This window comes from Capsicum annuum, chromosome 1 (genome assembly GCF_002878395.1).
Source record: "Capsicum annuum cultivar UCD-10X-F1 chromosome 1, UCD10Xv1.1, whole genome shotgun sequence".
Classification (NCBI taxonomy): Eukaryota; Viridiplantae; Streptophyta; class Magnoliopsida; order Solanales; family Solanaceae; genus Capsicum; species Capsicum annuum.
Genome location: NC_061111.1, coordinates 107384849 through 107403750, shown reverse-complemented (window position 1 = coordinate 107403750; position 18902 = coordinate 107384849). Strand labels below are relative to the sequence as shown.

The 18902-nt window shown below is 35.2% G+C and overlaps 1 protein-coding gene across 1 annotated transcript in view; it reads right to left on the bottom strand.

Annotated features, from left to right (window-relative positions):
* Positions 1 to 2704: 2704 nt before the first annotated feature.
* The window catches only part of LOC107855475 (nuclear poly(A) polymerase 3), a 40335-nt gene continuing 24137 nt past the window's right edge, over positions 2705 to 18902 (bottom strand). Inside the window, 2 exon segments of the mRNA XM_047411434.1 lie at positions 2705 to 3444; positions 5492 to 5656. Of these exon segments, the coding sequence (XP_047267390.1) occupies positions 3058 to 3444; positions 5492 to 5656 (552 nt within the window). The 3' untranslated portion in view covers positions 2705 to 3057.

Genomic DNA, 18902 nt, shown 5'->3' with positions numbered 1-18902 from the left:
GGGGTATAAACCCGGCTGCAATTTCTTAAGAAAACATGTAAAAATCATGCCATTAGACTTTTCTTTCAAGGAAAACATCAAAAGTTTGCAACTAATAACAATGGGTGAAAAACCTCAATTCAATTTCATGTAAAATCTCATAAATTGTAGAGAATTGTAGTTTAAATAAGCCTTTGGGCGAAAGGATTATCTTTGTTCAAAACCCCACAGACCTTGAATTAGAAGCTTTGGATGAAATCTCGCTTTTTGGACTATTCGTACTCTTGAATAAGTGTTCTTGAAATCCTTGACTTGGGAACCTTGAATCTTAACTCAATTTAGAAAATCTATGGTGGATTCTTAAGATTCTTGGAAGAGGTTTTGGATGCTTAGGGTTTTCGTTAAGAGAAAACTTGAGAGAGACTTCATAGAATGCTTGTAAATGACTTTAATTTGGTGTTTGCATAGTTTAAGAGGCTTTGAAAAAGTCCAAAATGCCCTTTTTAACTTCTGTACGAAGCTGGAAAAATTAAACTGGGAACTCGATTTTATGGGCCACTGAGACGCGCTACTATCGTTGTGGCTTACTGGAAATTGACAAATGGGAATCTAGTAGTCACCGCAATGCAGAGCCATCGCGTTGTCCCACTAGTTGGGACCTGGAACTTCAGCGTGACGCATCACAATCGCGTCAGGCCACTAAAAATTAACTTTTGGGAAATTGGGTTCCTCCACGACGCGCTACTATCACGGAGTTCCACTGAAAATTGACAATTGTCAAATAGGACCTCTACACGACGCGCCAAGCACTAAAATGACGTCGTTTTATGACTAGGACTTAAATTAGCCATAACTTCTTGACCGGGTATCGAATTTTGGCTAATCTTATATCGATAGAAAGCTTATCAAATTTTCCATGTGATAAAAAGTCGAAATTAGGGAAATTCTATATAATTAAAACAATACTCTCTTAGGAAATCACTGCTTAATCTTCTCGAGGAGAAATTAAGCTTTAGGAAAAATTCAGGGTATTACAGATAAATAATGTATAATGTTGATATTTTATATGTATTAGGTAACATTATACATTCTTGAGTTTTTATTTGAAAGTATAAGATATAATATATCAAGGAATTATACATTAGTTATTTTGGAAGACTATTGTATAAATAAGTCTTATGATATATATTTTTAATATGTTATACACTAGAAGTTCTTATTACATATAAAAGACATTTTTATGTTTTATGTTGTATTATACAATTAGAAAGTCTTATTTTTGTATAAGTTTTCATTATACCTTCTGCCAAGCTTATAGGTCATACATGTTTAAGGTGGAAAATTTAAATGTGTAGTATGACATTATACATTACTGCAGTTTATTTTTAAAATGTATAAGTTGCCCTCATACTTATTTTAATGTATAATATAAGTATTTTGATATATGTTTCAATACAAAGTACAACTCATGTTTCTCTATCAAAATCGATTTCCTTATTTGATTTGTCGAAAGTTGATATACACAGCGAAAAATTAACAAACCCCGAAAATTATTTCTTTCACTCAATGTAAACTCTCACTCCACTGTCATTCCTTAGGATAATTAAACAAGAATTACCATCAACAATGTATTTTACTTCATTTTTTTACGAGCTTTATCAATATTCGATTCCATCGCGATCGTAGCAATCAATTTTAAAAAGTTAATACTTTCCGAAACAATAATTGCATCACTTTGTAGGATTGATAAATAATTTTTGACTCCTAAATACTGGAATGACGCAACAATATGAGAATGTTCATATTTTTTTCTGAAAATTGAAGAAAGAAGAAGACGACTTTTTTTTCAAAAACATAACTCAACAATGAGGAAAACTAACAGTGATGTTTAAGAGTTTTTTCGAATTTAAAATTCAGTTACTATATTTAATCATATACTACATAATTATAGGTAATTAATGGCGTCATTCAAGGGAATGAAAGATTTTATCTGATTACTCTTTCCATGAATGCAGGCAAATATGTTTTATCATACGTCCCTACAATGTATAAGAAACTATCGAATGAATAAGTATATTTTACAAAATAGAGAAAAAAAAAAGCCTAAAGAAATTATATGTAAATACTTTCACTAAACACGGGATTTGTGTGGTTTATACAAAAGAAAAAGATGCACCCTTCTTGAAACATATCAAAAAAGATAACAGGACAACCAAATTAGACCGGAGGAGAGTATTTTAACAAAAAATATTATGGATCAACATTGTTCTACTAAAGTGAGTTAAGTAACCTTAAAAAGTTGTTTACACTAAACAGAACGTTCTTGTAAAGAATTTTTATTCCCAAATTAATTCATATGCAAAATAATTTATGCTTTATTTAATTTTTAATATAAAGTTGATATTCAAAAACAAAATTAGTAATGTAAATATAACAAAGCCCCAAAAATTGGCTCAAAAGTCACTCATCCCTATTCCCTAGCCTGAGTCCCATCACACTATTTTTTTTTTATTTTCCATCCAGTGTCTGATGCTCGCATTGGAGCCCCGACTAATCCGAATCGTGCGTTGCAAGGCCCATTAAGGCGGCAGCGCTATTAACAGAGTTTTCTCCATATCCAGGGTCGAACCCTCGACCTCTTGTTAAGGGTGGAGCAACCCCATCCACTGTACCACAACCGGTCCCATCACACTACTTACCAAAACATAAAGTGAAAAGGAGAATATAATAAAAAGTTCCTAAATTCAGAATATTGCACAATAAATTTGACAAGTACAAGCTAGTAAAGCAGCAACTGCAATACTGGAGCAAAAGAACACAAGTCACAACATTAGATCCATCAAACAAGCATAGACCATCCATATGACTCATTTTTCATGGACACGTTCATTTTTTCCACATTTTTTCATTCTGCTTTTCAAGAGCAAAAGCATTTACACAATCAGATGATTTACATGTGACACAAAATGTACAATTGTCAATCTTCTCTGTACCCCCGAATAAAAACTGTGTTGAGCCGATTCACTCTGCAGAAGACCAAACGACTGAAGTGCACAAACCAGAAGGGACCGCAGCAGCCTAACCCCCAGCACTTGAGTACTGGAGACTTGCATTTGTGGTCAAATATCCGTCGACATAGATGGGTTGGTAGTTGTAGTATGCAGGAACTATTCTCTGATTGCTCCTCACAATCCTCCAACATGGCTTTGCACTCTGGCGGTTACTGTCGAAGTGGGACTTCTGAGGTAACTGATCAGCTTGCACAATTGATAACTTTATCTTCCCAGTCGGGCCTTGGTGTACATTGTTCGTGTTCTTCAAGAACTCTTCCTCCATGTGACTTATATCTATCACATCCGTCCTAGCAGGAGGCAATCTCCAATAGAAGACGGCATTGGGTTCTGATGCATCTACGTCAACATACTCCGTTGGGTTGGGATCACAAAAACCCAGAAACTCCTCCAGCTGCCAACAAAGCAAGCAAGGATCTTCAAAATACAACACTTGCAACATGAAATAAAAACAATATACAAAATACAACTACTCATAAAAGGAGATGGTTAGACAAACCAGGCAAAGATTCCCATAAACTAGGAAGAAAGAAAAATCAAGAATCAAGTAAGTTCCATCACATCTCTAGTCAACCATGGAGCAGCATTGTCAAAAACTTTTCTAACCCACTAGCATCGTTGGATCCATATATACCCTCAATGCTTTATTTAGATAGAAGATTCAATTCAGAATCCATATGCTACAATAAGATGGACAAAAGATACAAAACACTAGCAGGACTTGACAATATACCAAGTAATTTTCTACTTGATACCTCGAAAAGAAAGGAAAACAACAAAGATGCAGTTCTCTTTTCCTTGGTGAAATTACATAAAGAAATAAGCTTTCTTTAAATGTTTACATAATACTCCTTATCTCAATCAGGATATTACAAAATATGGACAAGTCGTTACACCCTTTAAAGAGGAAACTATTCTACAATTATCTCCCTTATGCAGTCAATGATTTCTTCCCCCACGAAGCTTAAACTTTATATCCAAGCTTCCATTAACAAAGTTGCTGAACTATAAATCTCTTGACCTGAGTATCATGATAAATCTTACATAATGATCATTCTAACAATCATCACCATGGCCAAAATAAGACCCAAGAGTGATTGTCCATAAAATTATGTAGTTCATCATAATGGTAATCCAATGCCTACCATGTTCATGGTACAAGAACGAGTGTGATTATCAGAAAGAACCATATCTCGTCATGCATTACTGGAAATCAACCACATAACATAATCAACAATATGCTGTGGAGTGTGGATAAGTAATTATTCTTTTCACATGTCGAGGATCAACGAATTCTTACTTTTCAAGATTCCCAAATTCCATGCACAAATCTTCAATTAGAATTCAACAAGATGAGTGTTTTCAATTGAAGTAAAACAAGATTAAGGGAAAAAACAAGCCACGAAAAACCCTTATTTGAAAACAATTCTGTTAGGAAAATATATAGGACAGAGATATTGATGATCTTGATTTTCTTTTAAACTGAAAACAGAAAGTATATCAAACCTTATTGAGTAAAAGAAAAGGTTTTGTAAGGGAAAAATATGAAGAAAGAACTATGGTGATCTCTGCTTGTGTAATGGATTTTGGAAATGGTACGAAAACAGGGAAATAAACAAGAATTCTTTGGTGCGTGGCTAGAGGTGAAAACGTGTTAAGATGCCGTAGGGCCAAAGTGTCACAATTTCAAATTTCGACACCTATATTGTGTGTTACACATCATTGCAGTCCAAAAATTTTTTATTTAATAAAAAATGAATGTTGTATTCTTTAGGTCCTAGATTGAGAAGATGGCTTGCGCCAGGCATTTGCCCAACATAATTAAGGATGACAAAAAAAATGGCTTTAAAAAGAGCGACACAAGTATTGAGTATACTAGTGGCATATTGCCCGTGCTCAATATTTATATGTTAATGTTTTACTTTATGAGACACTTTTTTTTTTTTTAGTTCGCCCATAAATCTTACTCAATGATTAATCAAACAATCGTCACTATGCACCAAAAAATTATGAAATTCATCATCACGGTGATCGTTTTTACCAATGTTCCTAGTACCAGAACGAGTGTGATTGTCAGAATGAATCATATCTCGTCATGCATTATTGGGAATCAGCCACATAACATAACCACTTCACTTACCTCAAAATATTGGATTACATAAAGTGACATAATCAAGTAAGTTCTAGCATGTGAATTGCACATACCAGAAGATTTGATATTGTGTAACCAGAAAGCATATGTACTTATCCACAACATATTGTTGATTATATTATCTACCTAGTATAGCAAGTTTCCGCAAAAAACTTCACCTTTGTTAATATTATCTTTTCTAGTTAGAGGAGAAAATATGCAAAAAGCCATATATATACAATTCATGTTCGACAAAAGCTAAGAGAGTTGAACGATGGAGAAACAATAAGTCAGTTCGCAAGTCACATACTTTGATAGTTAGGCAGCGAAAGCGTGACTTGACACAGCCCACCCAGTCACCTAGCTCATCTTTATCAGAAGCTGAGAGGAAAATTTTGACAAATTTCCCATATTTTCTTGGATAAGGAAAGGACTCAAACACATGGTTCCAATAAAAATCTGGCCTTAACATATCCTGCAATGAAGATGGCATGTACTGAGTAGGGAAAGGAGGGGGAGCATTTGCAACATAAATTCTTGAGTCCAAAAATCCTACAAGGCTTCAACAAACAAGAAGGGCCAAGCACAAATTAAGGGTGAAAAGGAAGCATTAAAGATTTAATTGGATATATTATCTCTATCTCTATTATATTAAAAGAAGTGTTTAGAAATATTGTTTGAATTTTTTTTTCATTCATTAAAACTATCCGTAATAGACAAAATGTTTCTTACTATTTTCCTCAATTTATTATTAATTAAATAGAGGAATCCTAAAATATACGGGGAAAGGTGTGTGTACGAAAAATTAAGGAACCTAAAATACATAAAAAAAAATTAAATGTCTTTTTTTTGTATTAGGAGAATACTATGTGTTGATATATGTAATTTAAGTAAGATTTATATACGGTAAAATTCTAATAATATTAAAATTCTAAATAGTAAAATTAAAATAGGTATGCTTATTGTTTTCAACATAGCTTAAGCAATTGCTAATCAGGAAGCAAACAATGTCCCACTAAAAATTTAAAAACATAGATATAAAATAACCTAGAAGCACGATATTTCGTTATTTTTTTAATTAATAGTGTAAGAAAATAATAATTAAAGAACAGATTTGTATATTCTTCATCATCCTTCTTTGTTTTTTAATTACATTTTAATTCGGTTGGTGTTGGTGTTGTTGAACTGATTGTTTTAAATTACAATTTCAGATTCTTCTTTATCGATCTTATTGAGTTTTGTTGCAATTTGGTTTTGGTCTCAGCTTTTGCCATGCCATCCTCATCATCAGTATTGTTGATTCGATTTTCAAATTATCCCCAATGAACTACATGTTTATGTTGTTGTGCATGTTCCTGTAAAATTATATCATCAATGGAAGAAGATCTTCATTGTCCTCAATAATGTCTACCTCTTTTTATGCTGTTGTGCATGATTCTCTTTTCTGCGGTTTTCCCATCCAAATCTAATAACTTTACTATGTAATTGAGTAGGATTCATTGATATTTCTATTTGATTGTCCATGTGATACGAGAATAATCACGGAAATAGACTTATGTGGGTGTGCATTGAAAACGTTCAAGTGTATGTGCAAGAGAAGTGTAATTAAAGGCCCAAATACACACCAAAACAGCCCACTCCATACACTAGAGGGGCGACCTATTCTTGAAGGGCCTTTTTGGTCATTTTAACTTCTATTTGTTTTGTAATATATAAGGAATATGTTAGGGTTTATTCACTTAGTTTTTGAATGTTGAAAATGGTAGAACACACTTGAAACACTCTAGTTCTCTCTCTTGTGAGGCTTGGCCGAAACTAGGTTACAACATTTGGGTGGAATCTCTTTTGTTGTTTGTTTGCTTGGAACTTGGGGTGCTTGAAGGATTGAAGTCCATCTTGTGTCTTTTTGAAGAGTGTAGGTGTTCCTACTATCATTTTTAAGGGTCTTTATGTGTCATCTACACTTAGGTTCTTAGTCATTATAGTAGTTTATGTCTCACTATCTATCCCTTTGTCTTTTGTAATCTTGTAATGTTATATCTTGTTATTGTCGAATCCGAATCTGGTTGTTCTTGTTTTCATCTTGTTCATCTAGTTATTTTTGTGTTGTTGGTTGTTTTTGGGTGTCAAATACACCCTTGTTTCTTGTATTTTTGTTATACTTGTCGAATTCGAGTGAGGTCCCCTTTTGGTCCACGGTTTTCCTTGAGTTTGTGGACTGTTTGGGGTGTGTTTTGTGCTTCCCTTATTTGTCTTGTATCATTTGGTATTAGAGCCATCTTTGGTGTTGTTCTTACAATACCAATATTGGTCTTTCTTGCTAAGAAAATAAAAAAAATAAAAAAAGATTTGGTGTTCTTGTTGTTCTTGGCCGAGAAAGTAATATTCTTGTTGTTCATCTTGGCTGAGGTTGCTTGTAGTCTCTAAATCTTGTAGTACTTTGGTGTGTATTGTTGTTTCTTGTGTTAGTTTCGTGATTCACTAACACTAAAAGGTGTCTAGATCTATATTTGAGCTTGAACTTGTTAAAGTTGTGTTGTGAATAAGTACCTAGGGCAAGAATTGGTGACTTGTTGTGGCTGGTTGGGTCTTGAATTCATGGATATTGTTGTTGTTCTTAAAGGATTGTTGTGGTGCACATCTTGTTCTTCATCTCATCTTATAACTTAAGACAACCAAAAGTGTAATATAGATTCAAAAAGGTGAACCTACGAGTTGTAAAGTTGTCTGTGAGAAGACTTGAGCCATCACTTCCTTGACTTGCCATCTACTTTTCAATCACATTCCTTGTTTCAAGGGACCTTGTTTTGTGGGAATTTTACAGCGTCAAGTCTTGCCTTTTGAATATTAGACTTAAAGGAGATTCAAGACATATACTATCCCTCCAAAACCAATTGTTTCCATTACATAGTAACTAAAGTTTGTAAACTTCAACTAGTGACTAATTGTGGGGCCGTGACCAATGGTATACTGCCACGTCACCCAAGTTTAATGTTCACACAAAAAATTTAAGCTAAAAAATTTGATCTTCTAGTTTCGTTTTATTGTTTCTCTTGATTGATTCCATCACTAACTTACAAGTTAACACTAAATTGTAAGTTAGTTTTGTAGCCATTCTTCGTGTACGTTCCTTTGTGTGTCTTAGTTTTTATTTTTGAGTCATTGTAATACTTGGTCTACCTCTCAATGCCTCATGGAGTATAAGCAAACTTACAACACTTGTGAGATCAAAAGAGAGAAATCCGAGAGACAATGGAATAAAGAGAGAGTTTGAGGACCATTCTTTGAACAACTAACTTGTTTATTATTTTGTAGGTAACTTCTTGGCTACAATGGACAACAATGCTCTTGGTGCTATCTTGGGCAGACTTGAAACTATCAACCGAGGAATGAAAAGTATGCTCACGACTATGGCCTCAATCCGAGAAGACATGTCCTCAATCAAAGGAGACATGTCTACTATGAATGAGAGGTTAGATCGAACAAAGCGTGCTTCTACTCGTCGACTCCATGTTTCCTCAAGTGGTCATGACCAAAAACCTTCCATTATCATTTCCCTTGAGACTTTTCCTACAAAATTCAACCCTCCAAGTTCACCACAAAATGCCATAAGCTAAGTTACCAATTACCTTTAAAATCGAGAACAAGCTAAATCACTTCTCCCGTAAGATAAGCAATTCCAGCAAGAAGGACTTGGAATCCCATTCCTTCCAATCCAAGCTCCACAACTGAAGCTCCACATTACCAAAAAAACCCCTCAACTGAAACTCCACTTTCCCAAAACCGATATGTCCATATACAGGAGTATAGTAGAAAGGGACACGAAGTATATGAAGTCTATGACGATGCTTATATGATGGAAAGAGACTTGAGTCGGATAAGATTGAAGCCAACTCTCAAGATGGAGAAAAAGCTGAGGTTCAAAATAAATATGTTGGCCAAGACTTGTTCATATTGAGCTCTCGGGTTCTTCATGTTTTGTGGACTGTTTTGACTGATTTCTTTTGAAGTGGCCAATTGAACAAAGTGAAGCCATGAATTTGTGGGCAAGTTCCTCTCAAGATGGAGAGGATGATACGATAATAATCACGGTAATAGACTTATGTGGGTGTGAATTGAAAATATCCAAGTGTATGTGAAATAAAAGTGTAATTAAAGGCCCGAATACACATCAAAACAGCCCACTCCATACACTAGAGGGGCGGCACATTCTTGAAGGGCCTTTTTGGTTATTTTAACTTCTATTTGTTTTGTAATATATAAGGAACATGTTAGGATTTATTCACTTAGTTTTTGAATGTTGAAAATGGTAGAACACACTTGAAACACTCAAGTTCTCTCTCTTGTGAGGCTTGGCCGAAACTAGGTTACAACATTAGAGTGGAGTCTCTTTTTATGTTTGTTTGCTTGGAACTTGGAGTTCTTAAAGGATTGAAGTCCATATTATGTCTCTTTGAAGATTTTAGGTGTTCCTACTATCATTTCTAAGGGTCTTTGTGTGTCATCAACACTTAGGTTCTTAGTCACTATAGTAGTTTATGTCTCACGATCTATCCCTTTGTCTTTTGTAATCTTGTAACGTTATATCTTGTTATTGTGGAATCCGAATCTGGTTGTTCTTGTTGTCAACTTGTTCATCTCATTATTGTTGTTCTGTTGTTTGTTTTTGGGTGTCAAATACACCCTTTTTTTCTTGTATTCTTGTTATACTTGTCGAATCCGAGTGAGGTCCCATTTTGGTCCATGATTTTTTTTAAATTTGTGGACTGTTTGGGGTGTGTTTTGTGCTTCCCTTGTTCGTCTTGTATCGCCATGTATAACTACAATATATATATCAACTATCACTAGAACCTACAAAGCATGGAGCCAAAGTGTCGGGCTGGGAAGACCGTGGATATCATCTCATATTTAAGGAGGTAACCTTTAAGTCGTACGAGTTGTTCGATATTGAATATAGTGACTTAGATGAAGCACAAATTTATAAAGGTGTCAAATTATTTATAATAAAGAATTTATAATGGAATATTGCACAAAAAGAGGCATTATAGAGGATGAAAAGCGGCAACAAAACAAGATTTCATCAAATTAGTGAGTTAAACAACATTATAAACATAGTCATTGTGATATTACGTAAGTTTCTTCCATAACTTTTTTTTCTTCTTCGTTGAACCTTTGTTTCTTTTTTAATCAACTTCTAGTTTTTCACAATCTAATATCTATAACATTAAAATATGTTTACAGAATTTATTTTGGAAAAAGAAACCAAATATTTTTTGTATTATTAGTTGAATTTGTACTCTTTATCTTAAACTTTTATCTCACTTCCCAAATATTTTTAGTATTATGATTTGAATTTGTATCCTCTTTATCTTAAACTTTTATCTCACTTTCCACCTTTCTTTCGTTTAGAGATGAATAAATGTGAGTTTGTCTTGAAATTATGAGTTTTGTGGTGAAATTGTTTTGAGTACAATACGTTTAAGGTAGTGATAAGGTTTGTGTACACTCTACCTTCCTCAGACTCTACTTTGCGAAATTACACTGGTATGTTGTTGTTTTTGATCTCTTGGTTGATGGTTGTAATGTACTCAACACAAACACAATGAATTAATAAATTGTAGAAGGAATTTTATTGATAGATGAGTCAACGGTTACAATCAATCAACTAAGAATTTAGCTACACTACAACTCCATAGATGACTTCAAGCTTTTGAATACATGTAATGAAGTTTAGGGTGGGTAAAGAATAAGAAGGAAGGAAGGAGAGGAAGAAGAATCTAAAGAGAGAATTTTTGGGTGAATAATACCAGCAAATCAATAACTCTCTTTACAAGGTAGATCTCCAGGTATTTATTAACATAAAGCTAGATCATAACAGCTGGCTCCTAGCTGGACGAATATGATGCATTGATATGAATAGCTAACTAATAATCTTGGGCCTTGATAGCTCTTCTCATTAAACATGTGCCTCCCACGTGACCCATTTAATTTGGATCATTACAATCCTTCCCACTTGAAATTGACCTTATCCTCAAGGTCACGACAAGGCAATGAGTTGACATTAGCTGCTGTCCTAGCTCGTGGTAGGTGAAATTGAATGCCCACAAAAGTGTCAATGCCAATGATTGTAATGCAATTGGAAGAGTTGTCCCAATGAATTTCTAGTAAGTTGCCTATAAACTTTTATACCAGCCTCATATTCCTTTGTGGTTGCTGTAAAATATATTTCTGAATATATGTTCCATAACCCAATTTTCTCATTGACTAACCAAGATGCAAATAGCCACTTCAGTGAAGCACCGTCAGAGGTGTGTGATATGAGCTCGCTCCTCAATGTATTGAGATATTCATCGCTCTTCATACAAGTCATGTAGTGGTAAGGATAATCAGTTGCTCGAAGGTACTTTCCCCAGGGTCAAATAGAACATGTAAGATTTTTTCCTCCAAAACAAATTTAAGGTTGGAGTCTTCAAAGTTAACTTCACCAAGATTACTAGTATAGCCCATAGCTTCTAGTAGACCAAATCCCCTCAAGCAACCATTTTCCCCGTAGAAGTGACCAGAACTACCTTCTGATCCATTCTACTCAAAGAAAACTATGAATTGATATCGTCCGACTTCTCTATAGATTGCAAAAGGTTGGGAGATTAAAACAAAGTTGTCATGGAGTACTGGAACAATCTGTTGCTCATTCATTGTCACCACGTTTATCCTTGACTTGGAGTTGCCCTAACTTGGTAGCCCTTCAAACTCAACACCCCTACTTTCAAGAAGTGAAGCATAGAAGTTATCACTTTCATGGAAAGGACATGAATTTTTCTCACATAAACCCATGAAAATTTTCCATTATTAAAAAGAAAAGCCAGTAAGAAAAGCTCAAATGTAGGGGAATAAGCATCAACATAGTGTAGAAACCATATTGCTCACACAAAATGACCCCAAAAGTTCTTAATAAATTTGAACTTGTGTGTTGCATCTTCAACCGTCCCACTAAAAAGAATCTTCACAGTATAACTTTGTATCCACGATAAGCTATCAACTATAAAACCTGGTTGTATCATGAGAAGCAAGGATCCTCTTCGCACAGCTATTTTTAACCTTTGGTAGTTCATCTATAGCAAGGTAATCTAAAACCACCACGGTGTGGTTGTCTACTTCATTCTTTCTCCCTGAACAATCATAAAAAAAAAAGTGGCATTGGCAGTCAACACTACATATGCAATCATATACGCAAGAGTTGGATTGGCAGTCAACACTACATATTCAATCCTCACAATTATTCTTAACATTCCATCCATAAGGTCTCTTCTATTTGCATTATTTCGTTCAACCAATTCAACTATAGTAGATTCTGCAAATATCTTCTTCGAATTACTACCCACAGTCAAGACAGGTTCGTTTCTCTGATACCACTTATAATGTACTCAAAACAAACACAACAAATTAATAAATTACAGAAGGAATTTTATTGATAGATGAGTCAATGGTTACAATCAATCAACTAAGAATTTAGCTACACTACAACTCCATAGATGACTTCAAGCTTTTGAATACATGTAATGAAGTTTAGGGTGGGTGAAGAATAAGGAGAAGGAAAGAAGAAGAGGAACAAGAATCTAGAGAGAGAGTTTTCGGGTGAAGGATACCGATAAATCAATAATTGTCTTTGCAAGGTGGATCTCCATGTACTTATTAACATAAAGTTAGATCATAACAGTTGGTTCCTAGCTGGACGAATATGATGCATTGATATGAATATCTAACTACTAATCTTGGCCCTTGATACTTCTGCTCATTAAACGCATGCCTCCCACGTGACCCATTTACTTTGGATCATTATAATAGTTGGGGTGCTGAACATAGGAAGGTGGTTTAAAAGATGAGTGACTACCTATCAAAAGGAGATAAAACAATAAAAAGACAAAAAAGTGACTTTATGGGTGAAGTTTTAATAGAATATCATGTAATATTTTGTTGTTAAATTTTTTTTTCTCGATTTCTTTGTGCAAATGTGAGCTCAATTGTGAATTTAACGGCTCCCAAAATTGTGATTGTGTATAAATTTTTATTAGATTTAGTAATTATGAGATATTAATCAGTATAATTGAGTTAAACTACAAGACATAGTGTCTTCCCATATGCCTAAGTCTGGATTAAAAGAGTTACTTCATGGTACCACTACAGAGGATGTGGAAGCTACTTATAGGCCATTCACGACTTATCCAAGACATTGATCAGAATAATAAAACCCACGGGTTGCGATCACAACTTCTCTAAGCCATTGATCAGCATGATGAAAGTTGTTGGTTCGGATCTTGATGCTACTATTCCTTGGGATCTTGATGTTGCAGCAAACTCTATGAAGCTAGGTATAGTTTATTAAAGAAAGCTCACAAGAATATGTTCTTGAATCACATGTTTCCCGAAGAATATTCGCTGGATTTCACAATGAATTATTCTCTGTAAAATATAAAATTTAGCAGTCACCAAAGTTTTAGAGGGAGGGAATGAATCTGCTAAAAACAAGTTCATATCAGGTATTCTATTTAATCCTTTTTAGAGTGTCTGTGCAACTTAGTACGAGGATGGATCAAAACTTTAGGGGTAAAAGTGAGACAAAATGAGGACTCTTCATTGTTGGCAAAGGAAAGAGTGGAATTGCTTATCAATTTATTGAAAGAAACTTTGGAGACTTGGCATCTGTTGGGGATCCATGGAAGTCAATTAATTAAATATTTATTTACATTTTAGTAGTTTTATTTATTATTATAGAATAGGGTTTTATATTTTCTACTTCCGGGATTAAACTTTCTAGAATAGGGTTTTATATTTCCTACTTTCATAAGGATTAGACTTTCTAGAATACAGTTTTATTTTTTCTACTTTTATAAAGATTAGACTACTGATGTAATACTCCTATTTAAAGGGGGGTTTGGAGAATAAATTGACAAGTCGTATTACAGTAAAAAGCTAGGGATAGGGGTTCTCCCTTCTATTGAACTTTGAGATTTCAGCCTCCCTTTGACGAGCTGAAGAGATTGGAGTTCCCTCTTCTATTAAACTCTAAGGTGTCAGCCTCCCTTTAACGAGCTGAATTTATATATTGCCCTTTGAATCAATTATTTCCCCTAAATATCCATAACAATTTAGTATTAGAGACTAACATAATAGGCGATGAAATCGATTTCAGATTCCAGGAAGAGCGTGCGCTTACAGAAACCCTAATGGACTCTAAAATTACAGCAACGGAACATCTCTGTGAAATAATTATTCAAGTCATCCAAGAACAATTGTCTAGCTTAGGAATTGGATCCACAAAACCAGCAATCCATAGAATTGAGTAGTGTAGCGCCCCGACAATTGGCAAATCAACAATTTCTTCTACTAAAGGCAATACATCACCTATTCAACTAGCCGATCAGAATCATCCAATAAATGGTAATTCACGTCCAACCATACCAAGGTATGCAAAGATAGATTTTTCTACTTATAATGGCTCAAACCTTCGTCTATCTCACCATTGTCCTGAATCATAGACCCCAAATACTTAAAACTCTCTCTCTTTTGAATGGCCTGAGAGTCCAGGTTTACAACCACGCCAGCCTCCTGTGACACATCAATAAACTTACACTCTAATTACTTCATCTTGGTTCTGCTCAATTGAAATTCCTTAGACTCAAGGGTCTGTCTCTAAATCTCTAAATTATCCTTAACTTCTCCCTAAGTCTCATCAATCAATACCACATCATCATCAAATAAAATGCACCAAGGCTTCTCCCCTTGAATATGTCTTGTCAAAACATCCATCACCAAGGCAAATAAAAAGGGCTTAGAGTCGATCCCTGGTGCAACCCTATCAAAATTAAAAAGTGCTCTGAATCTCTACCTATCATCCTCACACGAGTTTGCACCATTATACATGTCCTGAATCGGCCTAGTGTAAGCCATGGGCACCTCTCCAGCCTCTAAGAACCTCCACAAAATCTCCTAGAGAACTCTATCATATGACTTATCAAGATCAATAAACACCATGTGCAAGTCCTCCTTCCGCTCCCAAAACTGCTCCACTAGTCTCCTCACAAGGTGAATGGCCTTAGTAGTGGACCAAACTGGCATAAAACTAAACTGATTCTTAGAGATAATCACAATCCTTCCCATCCTCAACTCTACCACTCTTTCCCAAACCTTCATAGTATGACTCAACAACTTAATACCTCTATAGTTGTTGCAACTCTGGATATATCCCTTGTTCTTATATAATGGAATCATCGTACTTCACCTCCACGCTCCAGGCATCTTCGCTACCCTTAAAATAATGTTAAACAACCTTGTCAACCACTCCTAATCTATCCCGCCAGTGCTCTTCCAAAAATCCACTGAAATCTCATTTGGCCCCGTCACCCTACCCCGATGCATCCTGCGAATAGCCCCCTTGACCTCCTCAACCTTGACATGCCTACAATATCTATAATCGTTACACTCCTTAGATTTCTCCAGGTCCCCCAACACGAAACCTTTGTCCCCTATTCATTCAAAAGTTTATAAAAATAGGACCACCACCTCTTCCTAATGAGGACATCCTCAACCAACACAGTACCATCTTTTCCCTTGATGCACTTCACTTGGTCAAGGTTACGAGTCCTTGTAAGACCCCACAAAGTTTCCTTATTGTTTGAGACTTAGGGCGTGTCAAGTGAGGCATGATTTTGGCCCTAAAAGGTTGAGAAGTTGCTTCCTAAATGAGTAACGTGTTATGTCTAATTTAAGCCTTAGTTATAAAAATACATCATTTAACTGCCTGGCATATCACAGAGAGGGTTGATTTGGCAATTGTCAATTTCCAGTGGAACCCCGCGATAGTGGCGCATCACAGAGGAGTCCCAAGTCCCAACCAATAGGAAAACACAATGGGTCCACATCGCGGAGGCTACCAATTTCCCAATTTTCAAATTCCAATGAGCTACCAAGATTAGTGGCACGTCGCGGAGGCCTGTGAAATTGGGTTCCAGTTCAATTTTTCCAATTTCGTACATATGTTTAGAAGGGCACTTTGGACCTTTTCCAAGCCTATAAAATCGTGGAAACACTAAATCAAAGCCATTTACAAGCATCTTATGAGGTTTTCTTAAGTTTTCTCTCAATATAAACCCTAAGTATCCAAAACCTCTTCCAAGAATCTCAAGAATCCACCATGGATTTCCTAAATTGAGTCAAGATTCAAGGTGTCCAAGTCAAAGACCTCAAGAACCCTCATTTTAGATCACGAATAGAGTTCCAAAAGTTAGAGTTTATCAAAAGCTTCTAATTCAAGGTATGTGGGGTTTTTGAACAAGGGTAACCCTTTCACCCTTGTGCCCAAAAGGCTATTTACATCATGAAATTCTTGAAATAGATGAGGTTTTTACATGAATTTGAATTAGGGGTTTTCACCCATTATTATTGAATGCATTATATTAATATTTCCCATGAATTAAGAGTCCAATGGCATGATTTCTACATGTTTTCTTGAGTATTTACAGCTGGGTATAAACCCCATGATTTCATTCCTTGTAAACTAATAGTCGCATTGTTGAGATATTGAAGCATATGGCTATATTGAGATTTTGAGGTAATTTCCTGAAATTCTCAGATTTTCACATGATTTATGAATCTATATGCTATATATTATGTTTTTGATAAGCTTTAACTTGAGATTGAATTATGGGTTAGTAAGCCCTAGTTGATACTTGTGAAATTTTGAACTCTTGTGCTATAAGCACCCATGTTTTGAGTATTTTGAGACGATTGAGAAATGAATTGACCTAATGGTCCTTGAGCTTTGAAATCCACTTCACTATATGAGATTATCTATTTGATTATTAGGTTCATGGTGAACCATGTGATTATTCTAAAAGTGAATTTTTGCGAGATGAGCGTAGATAATATAAAGGGAGTAGTATTTAGCACCGAGCGGGTAAGTTACTATGATTTCTTACCCCAAAACTACGTGCCACCGTAGGTTGTGCCTGAGGCCGAGATTATGATGATTATGGTTGGGCCTGAGGCCGAGTTTTATTTATTGATCACTAGACCTAGGTTATACTCCTTGGCAAGAGTATGACGCTCCTCCTCAATGTGGGGTCTCTTCTTTAGGAGGAGAAAACATTGGACTCCATGTAGCTCGCATGGTTTATGTCGGTTACGAGAACCTCCCTTGACATTTCTAACTTCAAGATCAAATACTTATTTTCCTTCCCTATAGTCTATTTTCCTAAATGGTTGAATTGCAAGGATGTTTTCCCAATTAAAGTATTTTCTTGATGTGAGTTATTTTCCTAAATGAAAGCATCTTCCCTTGTTATAGTATTTTATAAAGCCTTAAGATAAGTTGTTTCCATAAACTAGAATGACTTTCCATTTGAGATGGAGTGATTTCCCTAAAGCTTGAGATGAGATATTTTCCTAAAGTGAATGAAATACCTTCAAGTATGTTTTCAAGTTATATAATTCCGAATTCCAAGCATATGAGTTCCAAATAGTTGTGAAATGTTGAGAATTGAAAAAGTTTTACTCTCCATAAGACTATGCATGAGTTGAAAGTATTGTTTAAAGTCCCTTAGCCTTTGGATATTGAGAATAAGAGAAGATTTCAAATTTTGAGATTAAACAATGATGACTCACGAGATTTGTGTTACATGTTCCATTCTACATGACATATGAGCATTATATTTTACACTTGTTCAAGCTATTTGAGTCATCTCATAATGCACACATGATTTGATTAAAGAAGATTGGTACTGTTTTATTCATATGCATTCACCCCGGCATACTCAGTATATTCCAAGTATTGACCCACACATATGTCAATGTGCTACATTATGTCATAATATAGGTTGAGGTGCTCAGTCCTAGCCTCTTCCGTGATTCTTCGAGTACCTCGCCTACATTTTCTACAGTGGTGAGTCCTCATGGTTTGAGGGCTGATCTTCAGATGTTTACTATACTTGAGAGACTATGTTTTATCTTCAGTTTATTTTGACTCAGTTGGGGCTTGTCCCAATGGCTCTCTAGATTTTGATTTGTAGAGGTTTGTCAGACTAGTATCAGACTTATAATGTGTCGAGGGTTCAGTATTTTGGTTTTGCTGAGAATCCTCTATATTGTGGTCATATGGACCAAGTATATTTTCCATATTTCCTTTCATATGATACGACTATGTGAGTGTTGAGCCTATTTTTATCTTGAATTGAATGGCATTGGTAGAAACCGACTCTAAGGGTTAGCTAGGGGCTACTCGTAGCCTTAAGCACTGTGTGACATCCCGGGAGGTGATTTTGGGTTGTTACAGTCCTCTACACCCTTGCCTTGGCAATCCTATACAACTTCTTATTCCCACCTTTCTCCTCTAAAGTCACATACAACCTCTCAAAAATTGTCATCTTAGCTGCCTTAACCGCTAACTTAGCCTCTCTTCTAGCTACCTTATACTCCTACTTATTCATCTGCCTCTCGTCATCATCCTTACTCTCAACCAACTTAGCATAACCCACCTTCTTATACCTCATTACATATATTAAATCATGCTATTATATAAAATATCAAATTACCTGTAGCCTTTTGATATATTCAAATTCTCCAGTTATACTTTCTTCCTCAAAAATATTGTTTTTATTTAAAATTATTCAACTATGTTATTAACAACTCTAATAATTATGAATACTTATCAACAAGACATGTTTAAC